This window comes from Poecilia reticulata, linkage group LG7 (genome assembly GCF_000633615.1).
Source record: "Poecilia reticulata strain Guanapo linkage group LG7, Guppy_female_1.0+MT, whole genome shotgun sequence".
Lineage (NCBI taxonomy): Eukaryota > Metazoa > Chordata > Actinopteri > Cyprinodontiformes > Poeciliidae > Poecilia > Poecilia reticulata.
This window is the reverse complement of record NC_024337.1, coordinates 16,976,230-16,995,768: the sequence shown is the minus strand read 5'-3', so window position 1 is coordinate 16,995,768 and position 19,539 is coordinate 16,976,230. Positions and strand designations below refer to the sequence as shown.

The 19,539-nt window shown below is 36.8% G+C and overlaps 2 protein-coding genes across 4 annotated transcripts in view; one reads left to right on the top strand and one right to left on the bottom strand.

Annotated features, from left to right (window-relative positions):
* Positions 1 to 19,539, bottom strand: part of klhl12 (kelch-like family member 12) — a 65,241-nt gene that overhangs the window by 10,241 nt on the left and 35,461 nt on the right. The window contains exons 1-2 of one of the 3 annotated variants that reach the window (XM_008414420.2): positions 1,915 to 2,434; positions 326 to 552 (exon numbers count right to left, since the gene is read on the bottom strand). In XM_008414420.2, the coding sequence (XP_008412642.1) occupies positions 326 to 552; positions 1,915 to 1,972 (285 nt within the window). In that variant the 5' untranslated portion in view covers positions 1,973 to 2,434. Of the gene's footprint in view, positions 1 to 325; positions 553 to 1,914; positions 2,435 to 19,539 lie in introns of those variants that run through there. The other 2 variants (XM_008414422.2, XM_008414421.2) reach the window with 2 other exon arrangements.
* ptpn1 (protein tyrosine phosphatase non-receptor type 1) lies at positions 3,430 to 18,744 on the top strand. Its single transcript, XM_008414419.2, has 10 exons — positions 3,430 to 3,521; positions 3,643 to 3,921; positions 5,092 to 5,182; positions 6,202 to 6,302; positions 9,156 to 9,254; positions 9,329 to 9,466; positions 10,430 to 10,639; positions 11,141 to 11,302; positions 11,383 to 11,543; positions 16,989 to 18,744. The coding sequence occupies exons 2-10, from the start codon at positions 3,865 to 3,867 to the stop codon at positions 17,266 to 17,268; spliced, it is 1,299 nt and encodes a 432-aa protein (XP_008412641.1). The 5' UTR covers positions 3,430 to 3,521; positions 3,643 to 3,864; the 3' UTR covers positions 17,269 to 18,744.

Below are 19,539 nucleotides of genomic sequence, written 5' to 3'. Positions count from 1 at the left end.
TGGCTTCATGGCAACCGAACCCTTAGACTGTTCAGACTGCAAACACTCAACTATCCGGTTATGCGATTTAGTGACACAAATCTGATCTTTGTTTTGATTAAAATCAAATATGCAATACAAAAACAATCAAACTGATCAACGAGTCTTTACAGGCAAAACAACATGGACATCTTTACAAAGCACATTGTGAGTAACGATGCTCTCTCACACTCCATTTTGTTTAAAGTTATCATAACTTTTCTCTCCAGTTTTGCCTAGCTGATGCGCGTCCGGCAGCGAAGTGAGTGCCGTCGTCTTTCTTTGTAACAYAGAAAWWYWTTTTTACCTCGCTGGTGAACATGGCACAGAAATAGTCGCTGCAGGCGGCCAAGACGATCCGGTGAGCCGGGAAGTCGGTGCTGTCCACCCTCAGAGTGATGTCACAGAGCGTGTTGCTCTTGCGTAGAGAGTTCATTGCATTGAGGATGGACTTGGCGTGGGAATTCGTCATGATGTCTTTGGGAGCCATGCTGCCACCGGAATCCGTCAACGATCTCAAACTACCACAGGAATCTGAAAGAAAACCAAAGGAAAAGTTTCAGAAAAGACGAATTAAAACTGAACACAACCGGTTTAACATCCCCGGGTTTTCCTTTAGAGACTTTTAACCTGTGATATTCATACATATTCATTCTTTAGTGAATGCAATAACTGATTTTTGCCGTTTTTGAGCTATTCGTACTGTTAGACCTGCATGATATTMAAAWWTTTTTACAATATCAGTTGCCAAACATGCCTATTTTATTCTTGCCTTTCTTTATCATCTGTGCTTTTAGCATTTGAGTTTGGTGACAGCACTCTGTCCACTTGGCTAAATATTACATTAGCATGAAAAATGCTAAAATTAGATTAATCTAAAAATGTTCTAGTTTTTTCTAGCAAATTTTAAACTATTCAAACTCAGAAATGTTTTTTTTTCCCAGAACATTTTTGAAGTTAATCTCAGTTTTTTTGTAAAGCATTTTTTTTTACTTTTAGATCTCAAAAATTATCTTTCTTTTTCATTATATTTTTAAGAAAATTTCTGAGTTTTTAAGAGGAAATGTATTCTTTATTTTTGTCTGTTTACAACACCTGATTCCTAGTTCAGAAAACCTGGAGTCACTGAGTTACAGCCGGTTCTCTGAAAAGACAGAGATTGATTAGTATTACTAATATTTTAGGACATTTTTTTTTTCTTTGCACAACCCAAACTGCAAAAATTWAATTAAAAACGTTAATTTACACAACCAAAACTACCTCTTGGTATTAAACTAGTAATATTTAAGTTATTAYACCTAGACACACATTGATGCACATTCAATAAAGTGAATTCATCAGCTTACATTGCACAAAAGGTGTATTATAAATAAAAAATAAATCAAACAAAAGCAGTAAGAGAATAACAAAGATTTGCCATATCAGGAATGGAGTCAAGGCCAGTTCTTCCAAAACAAAGACCAAGAAAAAAATCAGCTTGAGATCAGACTTGAGCCCTCCATCCCTGCTTTGAATACATTAGCCAACAATTATTGCACTCAAAACAGTTATTTTTGAAATATTAATGTTGCACACTTATACTGCAATGATGACAATGTAGTCGCAATATATTGTGCAGCCCTATATCTGATATTACATTTGCAGAGGAAAATCCAACCAATTTGAAAACATAGAAATTATGTTTATACCAGTAAAGAGAATTGTTAGGAGTGACAATTGTACTTACACAAAATAAGACTGTTTAGTATCCAAAATACCTTTAAAAAAACTACAAAATCAAACTTATCTACAAAAATATATAGAGGATGGACTTCCTACTCATAATTCCTCTAGTGAAAAACTATAAAGATTTTTTTCACTCCTTTTTGCATGTGGGTTTGTTGAGATACAACTTACCGTTTAAAGATCTGAACACTTTTTCCACCACTGGGAGGCAATAACTATAGCTACACATGAGCTAACAGTCTGCAGCAGTCAACGACAGCTGACGGCTAACGCCAACGCCAGACAACAAACTCAGGAAAGCACAGCGATATGAAGCGGGCTGCACGGCCCAGGAAGACAACACAAGAAGCGACACACACAGAACAACTTGGCAAGAATTTGCATAATACCTGTCGCGGCAGTAAGGCAGATTCAAAGCGCCTAAGCTAAGTTGCTTTGCTAGCTAACGGTAGTAGCACCAAAGTCCCCCCCCCCCAGCTCTTGAACGCTGTCAAATTAGTCTAATCTGTCATGGCCCCTGCCAACTCACACCATGTTCGGCCTCGGCGGGGACGTAAACGTCTACAATTTCAGATTAAACTCATATTATTTCGGACACGATCTTTATATAGAAACTAAGCTGCAGCAGGTCACAGTTCGACCACCAGAAGAAACAGCAGCAGCAACGACTCCTCAGATGGGACGTAAACAGACATAGAGATTGAAGAATAGACGTCGCATGAGCGTCGGGGACGGACGTAAACGTCGTCGCCATATTGTGGTAGGCATTTTTTTGGTGAGACAAAGTTGTGCACGTTTCAAAGATCTGTTGTTGTGTACGGTCATTGTAGAAAGAAATACAGGAGGAATACATTTTGTAAAAAAGTTTATAAAAAAATGGAAATTTCTGAGTTTCCAAAGTCCAAAGGTAAAAAAAACAAACAAAAAACTTTTGAAACTCAGAAGTTTTGAGATTAATCTTAGAAATGTTCTGAAAAAGAAATCTATTTTTGAGTAGTAGAATGTTTGCTATAAAAAGTGAAAACATTTTTAGATTAATCTCAAAGATTTGAGAAAAACATGGAAAGTTTTGAGTTTCCAAAGTTGAAACTGAGAATATTTCCAAAAGTCAAACATTTTTGACTATAAAAAAATTTTTGACATTTATGTCAGAAATTTTCTAGAAAAAATATGAACATATCTTCAGAAAATTTTTTATTTTCCAAATTTAGAAAAGTAATACCAAATACTACCACTGTTACTAATAATGTTACCAATATTGGTAGTATTATAATACTTAATGTTCAGGAGCAATATGGTAAACATAATATACATTTAAATTATAACAGTATTGGCAGTATTATAATACATCCAATTTGTATAATAACAATATTAATGTTGGTAGTATTATAATACCAGCAATACTGCCAATTAGTATTATTATAATACTCCAAATGGTAGTATTGTTATTATTATTATTATAAAACTATTAATATTGGCAATATATAATAATTGTAATATATTATCAATATTACTATTGTAATATTATAATTTATAATACTACCAATACTGTTGTATATATATATATATACTTATATATAAAATTGGGTTTAAAATATACTGCCTTTAAAGCGAACTTTCCACTCCCAATATGGCGCTCACGACGACGTAACCTTTCCACTCAGACCTCAACGTAAACCTGCGTGCGCGCTCCCTGACAAATCGAACGCATTTCTTTCCAGAAGCAAGATGCCTCCGCGCGCCCTCGCACGTCAGTCTTTGCCATTGTTGTAAGAATGGTAAGCGGATCCTCCTACTAATGGAGTTGTACTCCGAATATGACGAGAACTTGTAAATCAACTTCGGTTATCACAGAACAGCTTGCTAATTCCTCTAAAACCTCACTCTGCTCTCTTTTAGACAGCCAAGGACGGCAGCTACGCTGCGTAGGAGGAGCTAGCGGCGTGTTTCCGCTAAAGAACAGGCCGAGGCAGCGATCTATGCAGCCCTACTGCTAGCTACCAGCAGCCGGACAGTTAGGAGCTAACGCAGGAAATTGCTTAACTACAGTTTACTACGGCTTTATTGCCGGGAAGCCGCGGTTTTACCTTTCGGGTTCGGGAACAACAACGGGCGGCAGCGATGGAAGCCGAGTTTTGGGAAATCGACGAAAATAGGACTTGGAACTCCGTATATGAGGTTTGAACTGTCTGCTGATCATGGTGGGGAAACATTAAGCCGATGGCGAAGATTTCATGTTTTAGGGACAATCAAATTATTATTATTATGTTTTATTATTACTGTATGTGTGTATTTTGAAGTACGTCCCATCACAGCTTTAATCTGTAGTCTTTAATCTCATTTAATAACCTTATTCTGTCAATAGAAACCTTCTTTAAAGCTAATGACTTGTTTTCTCTCGCCATATACACTTTTTACACTTGAATAACCGTGGATGTTATATTCATTTGGGGGTTTTAGTTATTTATTCTAACAGTTTTGTAAGACAATTAGGTTGCTTACAATTTAAGTGTCTTAAAAACGAACAAAAACCGTATTATTTTTCCGGATAGTCTTGCATAGTTTACACATTTTTGAGGTCCTGGTTGAGGTCAGTTGTAGAGGTTCTGTTGGATCATTGGTGTCGCATCTGAATCACCTGTTCAGTTGTTTCAATCTTGGAGTTTGTAAGAGTTCAGAAACGACTATTCATTTGTTTAAGCGCTTTGTATTGCCTTGTTGCTGAAAATGTGCTCTATAAATAAAATTACCTTTAATATTTTAGATCGCCCATCGTCTTCAGTATTGATTAATTCAGCTTATGATGCATTGAGAACCTACTAGCTGTAATCAATCATTATAATTAACAGGCCTTGAACTAGACCAATTGGTGATGTGGAAGTTTCTGCTTTTTAAAAGATTTATATATGTAGAGGTTTACGTTTTGGTGTATATTGGGACAGGTTTAGATTTTTTGAGATGCATTATCTTTGGAAATCTTCCTAAATTCACTCTATAAACTGGCTGTGTCAGAACTTTAAATGGTTAAAATCATCTCAACTTTTTAAAAGAATGATTAAAATAAATCTCTGAAGGACTACGTTTTATATACCCATTATGAGTGTTTAGTAAACTTCTGAGCTACAGGCTTCTATGTTTTACATAAACTTCTTCAGCATGAAAAAAACTTGACATGTAGGACAAAATTTAGGAAGGAAGAACCTCCTCCCCCCTGCACAGGACTTTCTTTGCACACATGCATAAATTTAGATTTTTCAAACATTGCAGTCACACTTGAATGTATAAAAATAATACAACGCTGTTTGTAAAATCTTTTTTTTTTTTTTTTTTTGGTTTGTTTTCCCGTAGGACATTCGCCAGCAGTCTTGTGAATTACCATGCAAGGTTGCCAAATTTCCCGAAAACAAGACTCGGAACCGTTACCGGGACGTCAGCCCCTGTGAGTCGCTCTTCGCCTTTCTTCACCTGGTCAGACTTAAAGAAAACAAACTTAAATATCGATGCTAACTGAGACGCGTCGTGTTTTCATTTGACCAATAACACCGTTGCAGCTGCTTCCTCCCATTTCTCCTCTGGCAGAGTAATCATTATTTAAAGGTAGAGTCCGGATCCTATTTTAGAAATCATCTTACACAAAATTTACCCAAGTTTATGTTTTTTAATGTGTTAAATTAACAAGGAGTTGGTAATTATTCTGCCTTTGTATCAGAATTATAATTATTAGAATAATAATTATTATTACTTTGTAATATATTTGTTGGTTTTTATGGTTTTAATTACAAATTTCTGATCATTATTGAGTCGGTAGGTAATATAATTCATTTTATGGTTTACTCCTTTCTGCTCTTTTTCAAACAGAAAAGTAGTGCTAAGCTAATTACTTTGGTCTTAGTTGTGTATGCATGTTTTCTCTTGTTTTTTTATTTTTAAAACCCTTTTTAAAATAAATAAATGACATAAAATTCACAAAACATTTCATAGGAAACTAAGAAAGCCACTAATTATACTTTACTAGTTTGATTAGTGCTTCATTAAACTGCTGTTATGTTTCCACCTAATCATACAAAGTATATAATATTGTTCAGTATCATTATCCAATAAACTAAGCAGCTAACAGAGTTTAACATTTGAACTTTGGTGGTTTCCTCTTTTCTTCACACTGAACGAGCCATGCAAAATTTGCGCAGAGCCGGCGTTGCAAATAGTTACGGTTTTTCATATTCGCATTTAACGAGATGTGAAAATGAGGAACCCGAAACTAAGTAGTTCTGTTTACATTTTTATCTCAAAAAGTTCCCTGGGCTGATACCTCTCAGGGTGAGATTCACACGGCGTCTGTTTTTAGTCCGTCCAGCGACGCCATTTTCTCACAGCCAGGGGAGGACGCTGTGCAGGAGGAGTGTTATCGATTTAAAATTTAAATTGTTGCTTTTGTTTGCTTCTCTCTCCGTTCTGCAGTTGACCACAGCAGAATCTGCCTGCAGCTGGGTCCAAACGACTACATCAATGCCAGCCTAATAACTGCAGAAGAGGCGCAGAGGAAATATATTCTTACTCAGGTGAGCATCCAGGGAGACGCAGCCTTCACTCAGAATATCTCTTTGCATTGTAATAAAACGTATCTGTTGCGCAGCCTGACAGTAATTTAAAAGCTACAAGCAAACCTTTCAGCAAAACGTAAGAATGCATTGGATTATATTGGCTGCAACTGATGATACAATGAATCGATTTAATCGGATAAAAACATTTACACCGTGCAGATTTTTCATTCAACCACTTGAGCGTTTTTATGCAAGATTAGAAAAACATTAAAAAGAAACAAAACAAACAGTTTAATTTTATTTAACACTTTATTGCCTGAATTGCTTCTTAAAACAAATTTTTATTCTTCAGCATTTAATTGAGGCCTGATACTGTAACTCTCCTGTTGTGATGTTTTATTTTTACTTTATTTACTTATTATTACTCTTATTATTTTATCATATATATATATTAGTATTATTTCTTTCTCTTTTCTTGAACTTATCCTATTATAATTTTTGTGCAGCACTTTGGTGCACCTTTTTAAAAGTGCTTTATAAATAAATTTGACATTGAAATGCAATAACAGCATCTCTTTAATGCACACGGATTATTTAGTAGATTAGTTGGTTAATTTTTGCATTAACTGATTAATAATTGGATTGGAAATGGTGCTTAATAGGAGATTTTGTGTTTTTTAACAGAATGTGAACCAGGTGAAGTTTAAACTTTGACACTTTAGGAGTTCTGGGTAAAACATATTTACAGACAAACTTGTTTTTCATCTAAAAATCCAAAATATACAGATTTTTGGCTTAATTTCTGCTCTGAGTGTGTTCTTAGAGCAAATGGTATTTTTTTGAGTCTGTACTCCAGTTAGCAATTAATCGATTACTAAATTAGTTGACAGGTTTTTTCAATAATCGATTAATCGTTTCATCCCTAATGGTAGTAGTATGGTTTTACACATAAAATCCTTTGTGTGCATGAACTGGATTCTGTTTGCCATGTAAAGCTCTTTCAGATGATATTAGTTGTGCTTCCATATAAAAATAAATTGAACTTCATTTAAACTTCACCCAAAGTTACAGTTAATACTGTAACTTTTCCAGTATTATGTTCAAAGATTATATTGAGAAAATTCTAATTTTCTCAATATAAAATTAGAGTTTTTATATTTACGTCCACAAGTTTACTTTGTGGACGTAAACTTATGTATCCTCAATTATACTAAGTTATACTAGAATCATGAAAAGTATCTGATGGTAAAAAGTAAGATCGCAGAATCCAGAGGTAATAATTTCCAAAAAAACTAACAAAAATACAAATAATAATGGAAGAGGAAGGGAACATGGTGGTAAAAATTATTTATAAATATCTAAAAAGTGTGGCTTGCATTTCTGTTCAGGTACCCTGACCACATTGTGCTTCGGTTAGAGCTGGAAAACTTTTAATCAAACTGGGAAACTTTTCGGGTGCTTTATTTTCTATTAGATTGTGTTTGAACCAGCCTAATTTACAATGAATGGAAGCTGACTTGGACAATTTAAAGTAATTTATAAAGTTTTACAGGAAATCATGTAACAACTCAACTTCTTTTTTTAAAGTATCACAGTTATTCCATATAAGAGTGAATATCAATAATGTGAAATATCCCCTGTTTAAAATGCGATTCTGAAATACAGGAGTAAAGTTGGGTTTGTAAATATATGCTTTCCCAAAGTTTCTTGGTTAATGCAGTGAACTACTGCGAACCCGCGAATATTTAATATCTGTGAATACTTGAGTCCCTCTCTGAAAATACATATTTTAATAGTTTAAACATCAAATGTGTATTAATACCCACACTGGAAACTGTGTTAGCACTAGCATCTACTTTCTTCCTTATCTCCACTGTTGGAGGTTCAACCAATCAGCGCCAAGGAACATAAATGGAGCTCATAGATTGGCTGCTTCGCAAACGCCAGCCAATAGTGCGTCAAGATGCATGCTGGGTATTTTAGCTTCAGAAGCCGCATTTTCTTTAAAATATTTTAGATATACTTAATGGAAAAGTCAACAAATAGGTGGATTTTCTACTAATAGTTTGGAGTTCAGTTCTACAGGCGTCTACCCATTTTTTATTTTCTTTTTTGCTGCTCAGCTCTCACTCTCAGTGCCTCCACCCAGCTCATTGCAGAACTTTGTTGTGATTGGCACAACAACTCGTCGTCTTTTCCTCAAATGGATTCAAGAATTTTATTGTGATAATGAAAATGTTTTTGGGAAAAAAGCTATTTATTGCTTTGTTTTTGGTAACTGTATGGCACAGCATTCATAACGCCACAAACACAAATACTGTTCTTGAAAAACATTTCCATTTAAAAAAGTTCTTACTTGAAGTGTGATTTATGTCACTAAACTGCACACACTAACCGCATTAAATCATATTTTTGAATTTACTGATATGATAATTTTGTGAAACAAACAGTGGAGAAAATGGTAAAAATAACATTTTCGATAATACTGTCAGTTGTTTTTCACATGATATTAATAAGTGAAATTTATTGAGACAATAATGCATCAAAATTCTTATCATCATAAGAAGTTTTTCACGATAAATGCCCACCCCTAACCGAGGACTTTGTTTAGCTACCGATTCGGATCGGTGGATTTGTTAGCAGCGTTTTCGTTCATTTTCCTTTTTGTTTTAAACAAAAAACAAATGTTTGATTAGAATTTCACACAAAAGAAAGAATGGCTGCTTTCATAACAAAACAAATGCATAAAATTAGGCAAATAAAGGGTTCTCGTTAAAACTCTGAATCCAAAGGGATTCATGATCAGACAAAACCTTCATATTTGCCAACTTAAGTGATTAAATGGTTGTTTTCTCTGTCGTTTCTTCTTAGGGTCCCCTTCCAAGTACATGTGGTCATTTCTGGGAGATGGTTTGGGAGCAGAGGACCCGCGGAGTCGTGATGCTGAACCGGGTCATAGAGAAAGGCTCTGTAAGCACCAGCTCTCCGTCTCTCTGCGTTTCCTTTTTTTCTGGTGTATAACCTGCGTTCTCCTTTGGGTTCAGATCAAATGTGCCCAATATTGGCCTCAAAGGGAGGAGAAAGATGTCATCTTCGAAGACACCAGCTTCAAGGTCACTCTCGTCTCGGAGGACATCAAATCGTACTACACAGTCCGACAGCTGGAGCTGGAGAATCTGTCTGTGAGTTGTACCATTATCACACTGAGTGCAGAAGCTACGTGCTAATGATGCTAATCCGCATCGTGATGATGGCTTTTGTTGTTGTTGAGAGTGTCTGTGCATAATTAGAAAGTCTTTAATTCCTGTTTCTAAAATAAAAGATTGAAATTTAATTTAGAAAAATGTAATTTTGTCATGGCAAGAATATTTAATCTTGTGTATTCTGTCTAGTTTTCTTTCTGTCAGGCAAAAGTTTGAGTCGCCACAGACATTACGGCGGAGTCTTAGGAAATAAAAAATAAATAAAATTACAAGAATAATGTTATACAAGATTAATACTAGAACAAAATGACTGTTTTTGTATTATTTTGACTTTATTCTCATAGTATTTTGCCTTTATTTTCATTATTTTATTTGATTTTTTGTCACTCAGTCTCTAATACTTTGTCGTCGTTGAGGCTACTGCTAAATAGCTGCTAACTGTTGCTAACCCGTTCGATGCTTCGTGGGTTTTGTTCTAAAACAGCTCGGCTCTTTGGGGTTAAGCTTGTAGAGAATGAGAAGCAGGAAGCTGCTGCTAAGAGCCTCAAACTGACTGCAGAAATGTCTCATTTTTGATCCTCTGGCCCAGCTGTAGCTTCCCAGAAAACGGGAGGCGCTGCCGCTAACGCTGATCCTTAAACTTAATTCATAATAGTCTTAGAAAGTGTTAAATGAGAGTTGGTGAAACCTGCAGAAACCCCGTTGTTCGTTCCTGTAAAGTCATGTGTGAGATGATCACTGAAGAACTGAAACATATGAAACAAATTTCCTTCTTTTCGCTTCTCTTATCCATGTTTTCTCAGTTTCATTTGCTGAAACTGCAGCTTTTCTTTGCCGTTTTCAGTTCTGAGAAATAATTTGCATAGCAAAAAAAAAGAAAAAAGTCCTTCTTGCTTTCACTGGATTTCTTCTGATCGTTTTCACTCTGATCTGCCCCTGCAGACTCGGGAGACGCGTGAAATTTTACATTTTCACTACACGACCTGGCCTGACTTTGGGGTCCCAGAGTCTCCCGCCTCCTTCCTCAACTTCCTCTTCAAGGTGCGCGAGTCGGGCTGTCTGAATGCGGAGCACGGGCCGGTGGTGGTACACTGCAGCGCTGGCATCGGACGCTCCGGCACCTTCTGCCTCGTGGACACCTGCCTCCTTTTGGTTCGTAAAGACTCATCAGCAGAGTCGTAGTTTTATGTTTCCAATGGAACAAGACAAAGTTTTAGTCTAGAAGCTGCTTTTTGCTGTTGTTTTTACAGATGTTTAAATGTCGTTTTGCTGCTTTTTATTTTCATTTTTTTGCAAATGTGATATAGGCGTCTTTTAGTTATTTTTACAGATGTAAAAATGGCATTTTGCTATTATTTTTACTAATGTAAGATGGATGTTTTGCTGTTTTTCTTTGCAGATGTAAGAATAATGTTTTTCTGTTATTTTTACAAAAGAAAAAATGGCGTTTAGCTGTTATTTCAGTTAGTCTAAAAACTGTGTAGCTGTTATCTTGTACAGATTTAAAAGCGGCGTTTTCCTGTTATTTTTACAGAAGTAAAAATGGCGTTTTTCTGTCATTTTTACAGTTAGTATAAAAACTGCGTTTAGCTATTATGGTTTAAATGTTATCTTTACAGATTTAAAAGCGCAGTTTTTCTGTTATTTTTACAGATGTCTCTCCGTAAAGACCCGTCTTCGGTGCGGATCCGTGAAGTGCTGCTGGAGATGCGTCGTTATCGGATGGGTTTGATACAAACGCCAGACCAGCTTCGCTTCTCCTACCTCGCCGTGATCGAAGGTGCCAAGTACATCAAGGGAGACACGTCTCTCCAGGCAGGTTCTTCTTCTTCTCTTCTCAATTTTTCAAAGATGTTTTCTTAAAAATAACGTGTATATTTCTGTTTTGTTCCTAGGAGTCGTGGAAAGAGCTGTCGAATGAGGAAGATGATCCTCCAGAGTTCACCCCGCCGCCTCCTCTTCCTCCTCCCAGAGACCCTCACAACGGCCGAGTGCAGCCATGTTTTTTCCCAGATGACGTAGACTTCATCCAGCGTGTGGAAACGTCCCAACTGAGGTGAGCATCCGAAATGCTGGCCTAAAAATTGACGCATGCATCTCAATAACTTAGGAAATCTTCAGAGTTATTTTTAAATTGAATTGGAAAAAAAAGGAACTTGTAAATGGACGATAATTTACTTTAAGCCAAAAGCGTCAACATGTGAGTTATGAATCTGATGTAGCTTTGGGTGAAATTAATCACCTTTTTAATGATATTGTAGTTTATTTTTAGATGTGGTAAAATGTGCTATACAATCCTCTCTTAGTACTGTTTTTGAAATCAAAATGTTTCCTTCCACTTAACTTTCAATGAAAATGCTTGGATACAGCAGTTTGTGAATGACAAGCTTCTTTGGAAATTACACTTTGTGGCGTGTGGAGGGTGTCTGCGTCCATGACATGATCATGTCATAACATTCCTCTAGTAAAACTAATTTGATGATAGTTTGCTCTGAGCCAAAATGAACAAAAATAATTGCTTTGTGTGTAATGTCTCTATAATGAGATTAATCACCTTTTCATGATATTGTAGGTTATTTTTAGATGTGGCTGTGGTTAAAATTGCTACGCCATCTTCTTTTGGTACTTTTTTAAAAATCAAACTTTTTCCTTCCACTGAACTTTCTATGGAAATGCTTGGCTGCAGTAAGTTTATTTGGAATATACATTTTCTAGGTTGTGCAAGTGTCTGTGGGACAACTTTCATGTTTTGTTTAGGCCCTTACGTGGTCGTAGCCCTTTTTCCTTCCACTTAACTTTCAATGAAAATGTTTGTATACGGCAGCTTGGGTTAAATATTTTGAGTTAAATTACCAAAATTAATCACCTTTTTAATAATCTTGCAGCTTATTTTTTTAGCGTACCTCTGCTTAAAACTGTTACACCATCCTCTCTTTCCACTGAACTTTCCATGGAAATGCTTGGACTCTGCGGTTTGTGAACAGCAGACTTCTCTGGAAATTACCTTTTGTGGCTCGTGCCGGGCTGTAAAAAGCTGCAGCTTTCATGTCAGCACTTCCCCATGTTTGTTTTTCTCATTGAAATGAAAATGAGTAGAATTATGTCGCCCTGTGTGTGTAATGAACCATCAGTTTCACATTTTACATTGAGTTTCTGATATAATAATCAATAATATTCTCATTTATTGAGACGCAGACTTTTTCTTTTTGCATTAAATCGCCATTATCTGGTGAAGTTTGAGTAAAATAAAGTTAGAAAATGCACAAGCAGATTTATTTTATTTCTTTTAGTTGCAGCTCTAAACCTGGAGTGAATTAAGCTGTTGTGAATAAACTGTGGCGCTCAATCCAGAGTCAGTTTAATTCAGGTTATCTGCCTCATAATCTTCCTTCCTTACCTCAGAACCGTTTTTCATGAATGCCATCAGGGGTGCATTCATCTATAGCTCTAGTTTTTCTTTATTTATTTATTTTTCTCGGTCTACCTGTTTCTCAAGTCGGACCGATTTACAGGAACGAGGCGGCCAGATGCAGAAGAGATAAGATTTAAAACGACAGCAGCTCTGAATGATCTGAGAAAATCACTCTGGTTCAGATCTACTTTCATTCTGGAAATTATTGCATCACAAACGTTTTATTCGCTGTTCAATAGGCCTGCCATGGTAACAAACGTTAAATTGTCTCATACGTTATTGTGATAAATTATAATATTGTTGTTTTGAGGCTATTTTAAAGACATGATATAATGCAAGAACCCATTTGCAAAGGTAAATAAAGTAAAAATTTTAATGAATATTTAACACTGGAACTGGAAGATATTTTAAATATCCAAAACAAATAAGCAAAACGACAAATAAACTGAATTATGAAGCCTTTGTAAACAAAATTGTCATTCAGAAAAAGAAGCTAGTTGAGACCAAAACACGATTTTTTTGGTAGAAACGAGAAAAACAATAAATCATACAAATGGAAATTATTGAGCTTGTTTTAATTTATCGTGCGATTAATTCATTTATTGTTTATTATTCAATAATTATTACATCCTTCAGTCTTTTTTCTGTCCATTTTACAGTCGCTATGCTAGCTTAAAGAGCAACCAATCAGAAACAAAAACCTGGAAGTAACATTTCAACAAATTATTTTTACATATATAATATTAATTGGAACAATAGACTAGATTTTGATAACAAAAATTTCAATTCAGTCAATTTTTTTTTTCCCCTCTAAGACCTTCTGGTGGCCCTTCCAGGGGCCACGACCCTCACTTTGAAAACTAATGAATTAGAATATTGTTGGAAATGTTGTTTTATGTCACTAATTAAATTTGGTTTGCCTTTGGCTGGCTTTGTGGGCCAATCAACAAACGTAAACAAGACGCATGAAGCAGCACTTAGGACAGGTGAGAGAGCCGGCTGCACCTGAGATGGTTTATCGTTGATTTGATAAGAATGCTATGAGGAAACTAGTAGCAAAGATTTTAAATGTGATTTTGACATCGACGAATCACGACACTTCCTGTCATGAATCGTCGTCTCTGTGGGTTTTTGACAAAAATGTTTTCTTAAAGTCCACTTGACGCTTTTTTCCACCAGACGTTCGTCCTTCCACTTAACTTTCCAGTGATACTTAGTGACTTTCTGCTGACACTTTAAATTAGTCTTTTCTGTTTGAGAAGCTGAAGTTTAAGCCCTAAAGTCATAGTAAGAATGGCTTAGCTAAAATAAAAATTAAAACGGAATTAAATAAACTTTTTATTGAAACAATCACATTTCTGTATTAAAATTTCATATATATACTTTTTCTTCAAATAAAGAGCAATGTGTAAAAAGTAAGACATATGAAAAAAGTTTATACTTCATTTTTAAACAGTTATCAAAATGTTATATTATGATATTCTAACTGTGTTTGAAAAAAACTAAGCTAATAACCTGTGAGGAGTTGATTTTGTTCCCCATCAGAGCCACTTTGTAACTACATAAAAAGTCATGAAATCAGGTTTTACACATCAGGTCACAATAATAAAGACGGTCTGATCTTAATCAGGCTTAAAGTTGATTTAAATCTGACCTCAAGTGTTCAGAAACGTGCAGCAGATTTAACATCGTCATTATTCATCAGACAGAAATGAAACCAAAATGGAGAAGCTGTGTGGAAAACGTAGCACAGTCTTCGCTCCTCCTGTAGAGCTTAAGAGGAAACGATGCTGCATCATTTATCTGTCATCCGCGACCACTTCTATACCTACATATCTATATGATTTATATAATGCACGTTTATTGTGATATCAATGTTTTGCATATCATGAAGAAGTGCCTGGACTCCAATGGATGTTGGATCATTTAGGCTCAAGCTCCGTTTTCCTGTTGTTGACACTTTAACTTTACGTTTAATGCAGCATTTATATGTTTTTTAGTAGAGAAGCAGACGTTGCACAAAGCAACTGTTTTTAGTAAATCATTGATTCCACACTATGTAAGGAAGTCACATGTAATAATTTGTAGATTTAGTCAGGACTTTTCTCTAATACTATCGCATGTTTTCCTAATATTATACAAAAACTTAACGCTGTTTTCAAACAATCGGCAAATAGTTTCATTTTATAGCAAAATCAGGAAACCGTCACCATCAGCTGTTATTTAAAAAAAATGCTACATGTCATCAAACATAACTTGAAATTTGACGCCTTGAAATTGGGTCTCTGTCTCTTTAAGAAGCTCCTGCTGCTCTTTCTGGCACTTCGCCTTCATCACAGTGTTTCTCCATGAAGCCGTTTACAAACGTTCTCGTGAGATTTACCACCAGTGGGAAAGAGACTCTTTGCTGCTTCCTCATCTAAAACATGCATGAGAAATCCTTTAGTCTCCATGGCAACCGTTCAGCCAGTCAGCTCCTCCAGACTAGTGGCAGCAGCAACAAGCAGACACCAGCTGGAACTACGAGTCTGCTGAGCTAAGAACGGCTATAAACGGCATCATGGAGGACCATTGTTGTGACGGCGTGCTGAAGGCGGAGTTTCAGAAAGAGCAGGAGTTTTTTTTTTTTTTTAAAGAGGCAGAACTAGGCCTGTCATGATGACAAATTTTGCTGGACGATTAATTGTCTAAAAAATTATTGCGATAAACGATAATATTGTTTCAAGACCTTTTGACACTGATTTAATGGAAATGACTAATAATGCATGCGATTTCCTGCCATAGATAGATACACTTTATTTTCAAAAGAACACATAACACTGGAACTGATAAACTAAACAAACAAAACAACCAAAAACAAAAATAAAATGGATTCTCAGTCTCCATTAACAAAAAACATACTTGAATAAAAACTAAACAACATAAAGCCAAAGTGGAAATAAATACTGCATTCAACCAAAAGAGTGCAGATTATGAAGTCTGTATACTGTATTGTCCTTCAGTAATCTCTAGATTTAAATAGAGAAGATGGGCACATCCGACTATCTAATACAATAGTTCACACTACACGATTTTTTGCCCCCATTTTCCCCTTATGAAAATCTTAGATTGTTGGCCGATCTAAGATTGTCGCTGGTGATTTCGTAACCGATCATCCTGCAGTGTGTGGTGTGTTACGGTAGATCGTYGTGGCGGCTTCGATCTAAATCAGGGGTTTTTCCCGTCTGAGCTTAACGCAGCCTGTTGAATGTGACAAGTAGCCAACCAGAAAGCAGGATTCTCCTCCACGCTTTCTGAGGGGAAATTACGGAGGGGAATCCCAAACAGCTGACATGGCAACCTGAAGTCCAGCGGACATAGGAGATGATATGTAGAAACAACATTAATATTTATTCAACATTTCGTGTAAATAATATAGAAATGACAAGGGGAGGAGTTGGAGCCAAATTGCTAAGGCAGTTGATAAACCCGGTAAGTTTTCAGCTGTTCTTCGTTAACGTGACATAAATAGGTTATAATGATTTTTATTCAGTCAGGACTCTATGATGACTCCAGCCACATGCATCACAGGTAGATTCTAGTAAAGCATTGAAATAATGTTTGATATTAAAATTAGTTAACTGGACTTGTAGCCATTATTTTTTGCTACAAGTCCAAAATAATTGCTGAGTGGCTGGACACCACACAATTATACCTAGGATTTCTGTCGGCTAATGTGTGATCTCTCAGGTTGTGAAAATGGGCCGACTGTCGGCCGATAACTTGTCGTGTGCGCTGGACTTTACAYTTAGGAAATGAGGAAGGGAGGGTCAGTGGAGAGCACCGGAGTTGAGCTTTTTTTCATTCAGTGTCATCAACAGAATAAAAGGCAGGAAGAGACGATAAAGCCAATAATTAAAATGAGGTCGATAAGTTTAATTTATTGATTTATCGTTTATCGCGACATGCCTAGACAGAAGATTAAATTAAATGACCAAGTCAAATATCTTTTAACTGATATTTGATTTTTATAACGACTGAAGTGGACAGTTACCATAATAATCGGCTAAAAGGGAAATTAAACCTTTGTTCTGCTGTTTGGTCTTCCAGGTCTCCAGCAGACACAGAGCTGAGGAACAGAAACCCAGCCGCCCCGGAGCCGCCTCCCGACAGACGGGACGGGCCTGTGGGAATCGGAGACTTGACCTCCGGCGCTCCGAGGAAACCCCAGCAGGGGGTGGCGGCGGCGGAGGACGGGACGGACGGAGCAGAGCGGGAGAAGGGAACCTGTCCTGTGCCCGGGGCCTGGTCCCCTCTGACGGCCCACGTGTGCCTGGGCACGGCGCTGGCCCTCAGCGCTTACGTCTGCTACCGCGTCTATTTCCACTGATGTCTGTCCTTCCTCCTTCCTGTCGTCTTTTCTCTTTCGTTCCATGGTGTGGACTCGGCTGGCCGGTCAGCCTGCGTCGACGCGGTTCTCCTGTGATCATGTTGTAAACGGTCGGCTGCCTCTCTTTACCCAAAACCTTCTTTGTGTGTACGCCATCTCCGACGCTCAGGGCCTCGCTTTTTCAGGTGCCACATCCTAAATAAACGTACGTGTGTGTGTGTGCGTGTGTGTGTGTGTGGGAGGAGGTGGGGGAGGGGCTGAGTGTGTGTGCCGACCCAACCACAGACGCAACATAAAACAGACGTCGGTCTGCTATGGCAAAGGGGTTTGCATTGAGCACCTCCGCCTAATTTACACGCTTCTTCTTTCTTATTTACCAAAATGACACCTTTGAATGTTTTTCCATTTTTATCCTGGACACGTTTAGTAAGAGGCTGATCATGATTTTGATCAAGCTGGACTGAAAACATGTCACTAAGGGAGAAGCTTTGTTCACACAAAGAGTTTATGAATGAAAGTGTGGATTTTCAATGATCTCTGCACACTAGTTATGCTTTTTTTATTCCTTTGTACGACGAGGTATTAGGGCCACTCTTGGAAAATAATTTAAAATGAAATTACGAGAATGAAGTTGTAACACTTTATTCTTTTAATATTACAACTTTATTTTTGCAATATCATGACGTTATTCTCGAAATTTTACGACTTTATTATCGTAACATGACTTTACTCTTGTAATTTTAATTTTTCTTAGTATGGCCCTAATATTTGTACATTTGTGAATCTATTCAGTGAAAACTATAGATAGTTCCCACATGACGTCACACTTCCTACAGCCTGGTGCTCTGCCACCTTCTTGATAGTACGGAGGCAGCTTTAACACTTTATTAATTATGCGTAAGCGATGTTTGGATATTGTTACATTTAAGGGTGTAAATACAAAGGCGATAAAACAGTGAAGAAGTTCTCGATGCATCCTGTAGAGGTGAGCAAACTTTGCTACTCGTGTTGCGTTCCAGTTATCTGGAAAAAAAGGTAACTTGTTAAGAAGTCTGTATTTTAAAATGGCGTCGCCCACAAACATTGTTTGCAAAAACTCTTACAAACATAAATTTAAGCTTTACTTCCCAAAAGCAAATATAACTTTCAATTTTTCCAGTTTGTAGTTTCAGGCGCTACATGTGGCATTGATTTTAGACGCACTTCTATTCCGCATGCGTCTCGTAAAATTAACATATTTCCACCACGGTTTAATATGTTGATGCCAGGAGCGGTCATTTTGAACCGCAAAGTCCACCTTGCAAGTCGTAACTGGGGTTAGTTGGAGCTGCTCCCAGTTTGCTCAGTGGAAATCTCACTTCGGAGAACGTTAGAGTTGGTTTATCCCAAACGGGAAGTCGAAATTTCCCAGTTCTGAGTTCAACTGGAACGCAGCGTTAGCATCGATGACAGCGGCTGGTTAATGTCCAGAGGAAGCACAATCCATATAATACAACACGCATTCTGATCGCTTTATTAGTGGTAATAATATTTTCAAATGTTCCGTCAGTCAATAACGGCGTATTGAACTGTAAAAACTTCATCTTGTTGGAAAACCTGCAGTTTCATGAGTGATTCATTTGCACAAAGTATGAAACATGACTATAAAGTGAGGATGTCCAAATATACAGTTCCTCTAGAACAAAAAAAAATCCAAACTACATTCAGAGTCTCTGCGATTACTTCTTATGTGACCATATTTACAATCATATAGTGTCAATAAACTTAATTAATTTTACATTCCAGTTGTTTATTATGCGTCACTAATAGCAGATAGTAGAGAAAGAAGCAGTAGACTGTACGTTGTTGTTAATAATTTGATTTTCATCTTGTTATTAAAAGGAATTTTGCCGTTTTACATTTACATTGTGCGCTATAGAAAGAGACGGATCAGTTTTATTCACAAGCACACATACAGAAACCCGATCAGATCATTGAATGGCCGTCAGAAAACACAAATGACTTGTTGACTATTTTCATAAGATCTGCTTAAGCTAGACACTGAACTAGTTCTCTTGAAGAGTAGAAAAAGACGCAAAATGTTTGTCGTTGTACTGGTACAACGACAAACATCGTCGTTGTTTGTCGTACAAACGACAAACTGTGCTACACTGTGGGGTTAGCAACCGTCTTGGCAAGCACTTCCTGTTTGGGAAAGAAGGATGCGCTGGTACGTGCTGTTCAAGAATGCAACTTAGTGAGTAATAGCACTCCCAACAGTGTTGGTCTGAC

Excerpts from the sequence above, each read along its gene's own strand:
- ptpn1 (XM_008414419.2), top strand. The coding sequence starts at position 3,865 with ATGGAAGCCGAGTTTTGGGAAATCGACGAAAATAGGACTTGGAACTCC. Across the intron at positions 3,922-5,091 it reads CTTGGAACTCCGTATATGAG|GACATTCGCCAGCAGTCTTG; the intron begins GTTTGAACTGTC and ends GTTTTCCCGTAG. Across the intron at positions 9,255-9,328 it reads GGGTCATAGAGAAAGGCTCT|ATCAAATGTGCCCAATATTG; the intron begins GTAAGCACCAGC and ends CTTTGGGTTCAG.